The sequence below is a fragment of the Rutidosis leptorrhynchoides genome, chromosome 4 (genome assembly GCF_046630445.1).
Source record: "Rutidosis leptorrhynchoides isolate AG116_Rl617_1_P2 chromosome 4, CSIRO_AGI_Rlap_v1, whole genome shotgun sequence".
Taxonomy (NCBI): domain Eukaryota; kingdom Viridiplantae; phylum Streptophyta; class Magnoliopsida; order Asterales; family Asteraceae; genus Rutidosis; species Rutidosis leptorrhynchoides.
In genome coordinates, this window is record NC_092336.1 from 198,837,514 (window position 1) to 198,846,522 (window position 9,009).

At 31.0% G+C, this 9,009-nt stretch overlaps 1 protein-coding gene across 1 annotated transcript; it reads left to right on the forward strand.

Annotated features, from left to right (window-relative positions):
• The first annotated feature begins 592 nt into the window (after positions 1–592).
• On the forward strand, positions 593–3,347 carry LOC139845274 (protein XRI1-like). Its single transcript, XM_071835531.1, has 10 exons — positions 593–730; positions 869–915; positions 1,728–1,774; positions 1,869–1,988; positions 2,073–2,206; positions 2,294–2,357; positions 2,466–2,577; positions 2,660–2,700; positions 2,797–2,880; positions 3,070–3,347. Exons 2-10 carry the CDS (start codon positions 890–892, stop codon positions 3,345–3,347), a joined length of 906 nt encoding a protein of 301 aa, XP_071691632.1. The 5' UTR covers positions 593–730; positions 869–889.
• The last annotated feature ends 5,662 nt before the right edge of the window (positions 3,348–9,009 follow it).

The window sequence follows — 9,009 nt, forward strand, 5'->3', positions numbered from 1 at the left end:
TAAATTTAGGTTTAGACTCTTCGAAATTAAAGCTGAGATAGGACAAAAGGGTTCATAAGTATTTTTGGTTGTATATTACGTAGTACTTATAAAAAAGCTAATGTGATTATCACCACCTATAATAATATGCATAAATAATAAATAATGTTAATATATTGAATATGATGTTTTACTTGTATATTTTATTTTAGTTTATTTAATATTTAATATTTAATATAGCAAGATTACACTACACAATTTATTTTTTACATTTAATAAAAAGAAAGAATTATTATCCGTTAAAAAGTGAAAAAAAAAAAAAAGGTCCTCAAAGCCTCGAGACCAGTCTCCCATGGTGTTTACCGATTGGGAGGTGATCCGTACACCACCTTATTTTTGCCATACACCACCAAAACAATTATTTGGACATTTTTACCCTTTCTTTTATTCACCACCAACTCCCCTTAACTTCTCAAAGGAAGGGTAGAAATGTCCAAATAATTATTTTGGTGGTGTATGGCAAAAATAAGGTGGTGTACGGATCAAGATCGCTCATGTGCTCATAAATAGCCTCTCTCTAAACCCCTACACACACTAATTACACCATCAAATACACACACTTATCAAAAACTGTGTATATATACATACACAAAACTGTATCTATAGGTGCGTGAGAACCGGCGGTTTTACACATATCTCCACACAAATTCTGTTTGTCTTCTTCGCATTTTCCATTTACTATTTACTAAATGTATGTATGTTCCGTACTTTTAATCCTTGCTATTTCAACGGCTATTAGTTCATATTTAAAATTACAGTATAATAATAGATATAGATATATAAAACTGTATGTAATGTGATGATTTTGATCTGATTCATCTGCTTGCAGATTTGATTATCATCTAATTTTATGGACCACAACAACAATCACGATAAGTATGTGATACTGCTCCTTATGTATTGTGTGTATCTACATATAGTAAATGTAGGTCGATTGATTCAGTTTTTTATGGTGATTTTGAGATTTTAGTGCTTGCGGTTAGCTTCATTTTATTAATAATAGAAATATTGAAATGATTGTGTATGAATGTTTAATGTTTTGTGTTATTGATTGATTTCTGATGCAATCGAGGTCTATTGATTCAATTTTGTGGTGATTTGAGATTTTAGCTCTTGCAGTTAGCATCATTTCATTAATTTTTGAAATATTGATATGATGATTAGACTGTATGAATACATTTGTATGTATGTATGTATATTTTGTTTTTAATTAATTAAGTAATTATTTTAAGGCGGCATTGATGATGAATTTTTGGTCAACTTAATTCGGATGGAGTAATTGGAATGATTTAATATATGATTTGCTTGTTCGTCAAGTGATTAATGTGTTTAGTGAAGAATCGATTATGATTTTAGGTTTGTTTTAATGGTGATTTTTTCAGCTTTAAATTGAGATTTATGTTTCCTTGTGATAGATCCAGCACTAAATGTATGCATTCCCCCTTGCATATATATGATATACGAGTAATTTATAGTGTAAATCAAGGTATTAATTGCTATTTTAATGTCTTCAATTTAGGATATTTTGTGCTTACCTTTTAAATTCAATATTTCATTCAATAACTTAATTATTTAATCAAAAATTTTCTTGTGAAATAATTTGACATGAAATTAAGGTGTTTGATGTTTTGTTTACTATGAATACTTTGTAATTTAATCTTGTTAATTATTATTTCTTTTTTATGTAGTGATGAGATGTGGGATTGGAAAGGTGAAGATTACGGGTTGCAGCTAGGTGAGACTCGTGATTCATTTCATACACGTTTAAATATCGAATTCTTTGTGGGCGCTAAATTAATGTTGATTTGGTTATTATGGATTGTGAACAGATGTACCTAATAGTCTTTGGAACAATGTAAGTGAGAATGATGATGATCTTTCTTACGTGTTTAATGAAACGACTCCAGTGAGGTCTTGTGAGGATTTGGCTTATCAAGTAACCGACAACGGTGTGTAATTTTTGTTACAGGGGATGTAATTATGTTTTAGTAGTAGATATTATTCTTGTTATCTGATAAAATTTGTTTAAGCAGAAAATGTGAATAAGGGAAAGGAGGTGTGTAGGGAGGTGTCATCGCAATCAAAGAGACGTCGAATGCTGCATTTTGATGAAGAAGTTCTTCCACTTTGTGATGAGGATTTCTCATCCACCTTTTTGAACTCAAAGGTTGGAATTAATGTTGCATTTTCATAGTCTTTTGTTTTGTGTGAATTGTTTTGTGCTTAAACTCTATTGTTTTGCTGCTTTGTTTAGGAAAGGGAAGACTCGTTGGATGGGGCTTTTTCTGATATGGCACAATGGGTGTCTGGATTTGCTGGTACGGGTTTAACTTTTGAGTATTGAGTAGTAATGATAATGATAATAATAATAATGATATAATAAAGATGTTAATTTGGACTAAATTACTAATTAAATGTGTTTGTAGATGATATGTCTACATCTGCATCTGGACATGATAGTTTGGAACAATCTTCAGACGGTTGGCTGGCAGATTGCCTAGTAGATGACTCAGGGATGCAATTTAGTTGTGATGATATGTATGTATTCTTTTGTGTTATGCTATAATTTGATGTCTTTATCTACAAAAGAAATTAGGTTAATTATGTATTTTCAATATAGGAATTTATCTGGGACATCTGATATGCAAATGAATCTTACAGGTAATGCATCTTTAAAAATTTAAACTTGTATTTTTTTATTCTTTTTTACTCTTGTTATTCCTAAAGATATAATATAATGTATAACTGTTATTATAGATTCAAATAGTTCACAACCAGATAACAGAGGTAATACGATTCAAGGACGCCGCACTCCTATTCGTCAAAACGTCATTTTCAAAGGTTTGTCTTCCCAAATTTCCTGTTTTCCTTTTCTCGTTCAATCATATACTAATAAGTTACATTCCTTGTGCATCGACAATAGCTTGTGTATGCTAAATAAAATAACATATATAAAATTATAAACTTATATACAGAAAAAATTAACATAAAACTGCACTAAATTAACTTATGTGTTCCTGTACCACTCAGGGAAGAAGTCATTAATTAAGACACCGACAAAGATGACATCATCAGTTGTTCTTCCATTTGCATTTGTAAAACCATATGGAGTGCAAGGAGCAGTGACACTTAAAGACATAAATCAGAAGATACACACCCCACCACCATCAAAATCCAAGAAATCGTATGAAGACCCCGTAATGGAATACCCTACATCCGCATTTTCGGGGAAACCGATTGTTGTTAAAACCAAAATCCTCACAGAAGGTGGCAAAGGGAGCATTACAATTATGAGAACAAAAGGATGATGATGATCATCCAAAATCCGCACAGAAGGTGGCAAAGGGAGCATTACAATTATGAGAACAAAAGGATGATGATGATCATGATGATCAGATAAGTGTTTATTTACATTTATTTATTTCTTCACCTATAAAAAATTAGTTTAAAGAAAAAAAGAAAGAAAGAGAGATAGCTCTGTTGAAATGTACAAGTGTTTGTATGTTCATGGAGTTGATTGGAATCGATTAGGATCTTTTGTGTATAAGATCCTTTTACATTTTTTTTTTTTTGTCTGCAACTTTGTTAATGCTAATTTAATTAATTAATCTTATTTTAACTTAATTCTTATGCGGTGTTTTGTTTATTTCTTTCTACATTACTTATATAACTCACTTAATTAGTGATGAAGTTTTGATCTGGGCTATGAGCTTTGTATCCGTTATACGAGCTTATTAAAACAAGTCTGAGATTAGAAATCAGCATACTGTTGATTTTGTTGCTTAAAAGGATGTTGAATTGAAATGTCTCTGAACCATCTTTTTAGGAGGTAATGAGAAATGAGATGGGGATTGTTTGATTTTCAAGAGATAAAGCTATAAGGTATATTACTTTGTTACCAGAAATTAATATTGACTATTGATCAGCTTTAGTTGGGGTTAAAAGAAAGTGAAAGGGAATATGGAGTTAATCCCATGTGAAGTTTTCATGCCTCTTTTACTTTTATCATTTTAATTTTATTTTTTGTGCCATGTGAAGTTGAGGTTTATTTTTGTAAAAGTTGTGGCTGACAAAGTTAAAGATAGTTTGTTAAATACTTATATACTTATAATCTGTAACATAATAACACAACAACAAAACCCAATACCACATAAGCGGTGTTTGGGGAGGTGAGATGTAGACAATCATTCATCTATCCGAAAATAAAGATAAGTCATTTCTCCACCCAGAGTGAAAACTCTCAAAAGTAGAGAAAGACATCTCTCTCTCTTTATTTGACGGATAGAAAGATTGCTTCTGAATGAACATCCGACCAATAGTTAGGAAATTTTTTTAAGAAATAATTAAATAAAATTAAAACTGAGACGCCATGAAAATGGTAAAATCAAATTTTAATGGGTTTTCAATCTTGCATGAAATTTAATTTTGGCTCTAAGTCTGTCAAGTCGTCAATAAATCGACACTTGGTGTCGACTAAATAACTAGAGTCGTATTATACATAATAATAATAATAATAATAATAATAATAATAATAATAATAATAATAATAATAGTAGTAATAATAATAATAATAATAATAATAATAATAATAATAATAATAATAATAATAATAATAATAATAATATAATAATAATAATAATAATAATAATAATAATAATAATAATAATAATAATAATAATAACATTCTTTTAATTTAGATAATGTAATAATGTATGTATGTATAGTTAAAGAATGTTATTTTATGTACTTATTATATTTATATTTATATATTTAGTTATGGTTATAGTTATTAGGGAGTGTAAAAGATTATACTTAAATGTATAATCGGGCCTCGCAAAAAATGAATTGTATTAATTGAGAATTACAATGAAGAATCTAAACAAGATACAATGACAGAGTCAAGCTCGATCATGAGAACGAAATTACAAAAAAGACAATAAGGCCTAGAAGCACAACCAAAATGGAATTTTCTCCCATACATAAGAATGTAACCGAAGTCGATGACCTCCAGAACTTCAACTGACGAAAACCGGCTTCGAGGGATGAGCAAAAGTGGGCACAAATCTGGGCCAGATTAAGTGAGGCCCGGTCAATATCGACTTCATCATATTGAACATTGCTAGCAGAAAATAACGTTTCAAAAAATTGAATTGCAAAATCTTTGACAAACTGAGGATCATCTTCCCATACTGTATTGATTTGCATACCCACAATAAACGAAGATTGTTGTCTAATTCTTGATAGGATGTGAAAAAATCAGGGGCGGAGCTTTATTAGGGCAGGAGGGGCTCTCGCCCCTCCAAAAGTTTCAGTAAGTAATGGCATTTTGTAGCTCTTTGGGTTACGGACGTTTGAGCTTTTAAATCAACTAAATCGGAGTCCGTATGAAGAAGATATGACGAAAATGGTGAAGGCGCGCATATTTTGTTTTCATCCCCAATCTACTTCATTCTTTCATATCTCTTGGACAATTTTTACCTTGAAATCAATTTTAAAACTATAGTTTAAGAAGTTAACTTAGATTATATACAATTATAATCGATATTGTCACCTAAAATGGGTATATAAAATGTGATTATGTTCACTAAAGTTAGCGTTTTTTTCGGTAAAAAACATATCACACTTTATAAAAAAATTGGCCGCTCCAACCGTAATGTTCAAGTTCTGCCACTGGAAAAAATGTCGAATTTTTATCCCCTAAGTTCAACCAATGAAAACGTGATTGAATTCTTCGTATTGATTCAACACGAATCGTTACACGCTTTCTTCACTATTAAAGATCAGCTAGTTCAGCCATTTACATGTCAGAAGTGTAATAATACGCATATTTACATGTCAGAAGCTAGATACGTTAATTATTAAAAGTAATATGCTAGAACCCTAGAAAATAGCTTACAGCTTGTATATTGAACCAAATTAGATGTGAATATGTGATCCTTAAAGTGTTAGATCATGACTGGATTAGAGGAAAGACCGGGCCCAAAACACTAACACCCCGACACTGGGCCCAATACTATAAGTGAAAGTGGGTAAGCGATGAAACTCTCCTATGAACGAGCATATTGACTCCCCATAGAAGGTAAAACCTCGGGTAATCAAGCCCCCCGAGCGCGAGACCTGGTACCGGGTGAATTGCGTGGAAGTGTAGAACGTACCAGATAATAATCGATCTCAATCCAACAATTATATAGTAATAAGTAGTTGTCGAATCCTCGCTTCGCGCCGGTAGTTCGGTTTTCAATGTATTTTATTGCATTTAGCTTGTAAAATTATTTCGTGGCTAACGATGATGTCGTTCAATCGCAACTCGGGTCGAATTCAAAGGTATAACCCATCAAAGATTTTTATGTTATTTTAAATTAACAATATACGTGCATCTCCGCATTTCGCTGTGGAATTGTTGACTTTTAAAAATTTAACGCTATTAAGTCGTTATTTTGTGGAGAAAAATATAAAGGAAACCAAAAAGTAAGAAATAAAAAAAATTGTTATAACTGGTAGAGAAAAATATAAAGAAAAAAAATTGCTACAGTACCATTACTACAGTGATTCCGTTGCTACAGTGTTAACGGGCTGCAGTGATTCCGTTGCTGCAGTAAAATAGGTAAAAATACAAAATTTCCCCTGTACTATTCATCATTTTTGTTTAATAGGTAAAAATACGAAATTGCTCCCGTACTATTCATCATTTTTGTTTAATAATTAATATGGTAATAAGTTAATAATGTAACACTCCCCCCTCTCAATCTATTAATTCATTATCCTTTGTCATTGTATATTGTATATTTGTATATTTGTATTTGTATCTCTAATCTCTAACTCACATAAAGCATGAGTTATACATCCAATGTGTATAATCATCCACAGCCTTTTAATCCACGTGTTAATTCAAGATTAAAGGTTAATTAATCTCCAAAATTATGATAAAATGACAAGTGTTGCATTGCTATTAGCCTAAAAGAAAAACCCTCCACAAATAAAAACCATCTCTCTTCTAAAACGGTCACTGAAATGTCCCGTTCTTATTGATTAAAAACGTTCCATATTAATTGATTTCGTTGCGAGGTTTTGACCTCTATATGAGACGTTTTTCAAAGACTGCATTCATTTTTAAAACAAACCATAACCTTTATTTCATAAATAAAGGTTTAAAAAGCTTTACGTAGATTATCAAATAATGATAATCTAAAATATCCTGTTTACACACGACCATTACATAATGGTTTACAATACAAATATGTTACATCGAAATCAGTTTCTTGAATGCAGTTTTTACACAATATCATACAAACATGGACTCCAAATCTTGTCCTTATTTTAGTATGCAACAGCGGAAGCTCTTAATATTCACCTGAGAATAAACATGCTTTAAACGTCAACAAAAATGTTGGTGAGTTATAGGTTTAACCTATATATATCAAATCGTAACAATAGACCACAAGATTTCATATTTCAATACACATCCCATACATAGAGATAAAAATCATTCATATGGTGAACACCTGGTAACCGACATTAACAAGATGCATATATAAGAATATCCCCATCATTCCGGGACACCCTTCGGATATGATATAAATTTCGAAGTACTAAAGCATCCGGTACTTTGGATGGGGCTTGTTGGACCCGATAGATCTATCTTTAGGATTCGCGTCAATTAGGGTGTCTGTTCCCTAATTCTTAGATTACCAGACTTAATAAAAAGGGGCATATTCGATTTCGATAATTCAACCATAGAATGTAGTTTCACGTACTTGTGTCTATTTTGTAAATCATTTATAAAACCTGCATGTATTCTCATCCCAAAAATATTAGATTTTAAAAGTGGGACTATAACTCACTTTCACAGATTTTTACTTCGTCGGGAAGTAAGACTTGGTCACTGGTTGATTCACGAACCTATAACAATATATACATATATATCAAAGTATGTTCAAAATATATTTACAACACTTTTAATATATTTTGATGTTTTAAGTTTATTAAGTCAGCTGTCCTCGTTAGTAACCTACAACTAGTTGTCCACAGTTAGATGTACAGAAATAAATCGATAAATATTATCTTGAATCAATCCACGACCCAGTGTATACGTATCTCAGTATTGATCACAACTCAAACTATATATATTTTGGAATCAACCTCAACCCTGTATAGCTAACTCCAACATTCACATATAGAGTGTCTATGGTTGTTCCGAAATATATATAGATGTGTCGACATGATAGGTCGAAATATTGTATACGTGTCTATGGTATCTCAAGATTACATAATATACAATACAAGTTGATTAAGTTATGGTTGGAATAGATTTGTTACCAATTTTCACGTAGCTAAAATGAGAAAAATTATCCAATCTTGTTTTACCCATAACTTCTTCATTTTAAATCCGTTTTGAGTGAATCAAATTGCTATGGTTTCATATTGAACTATATTTTATGAATCTAAATAGAAAAAGTATAGGTTTATAGTTGGAAAAATAAGTTACAAGTCGTTTTTGTAAAGGTAGTGATTTCAGTCGAAAGAACGACGTCTAGATGACCATTTTAGAAAACATACTTCCACTTTGAGTTTAACCATAATTTTTGGATATAGTTTCATGTTCATAATAAAAATCATTTTCTCAGAATAACAACTTTTAAATCAAAGTTTATCATAGTTTTTAATTAACTAACCCAAAACAGCCCGCGGTGTTACTACGACGGCGTAAATCCGGTTTTACGGTGTTTTTCGTGTTTCCAGGTTTTAAATCATTAAGTTAGCATATCATATAGATATAGAACATGTGTTTAGTTGATTTTAAAATTCAAGTTAGAAGGATTAACTTTTGTTTGCGAACAAGTTTAGAATTAACTAAACTATGTTATAGTGATTACAAGTTTAAACCTTCGAATAAGATAGCTTTATATGTATGAATCGAATGATGTTATGAACATCATTACTACCTTAATTTCCTTGGATAAACCTACTGGA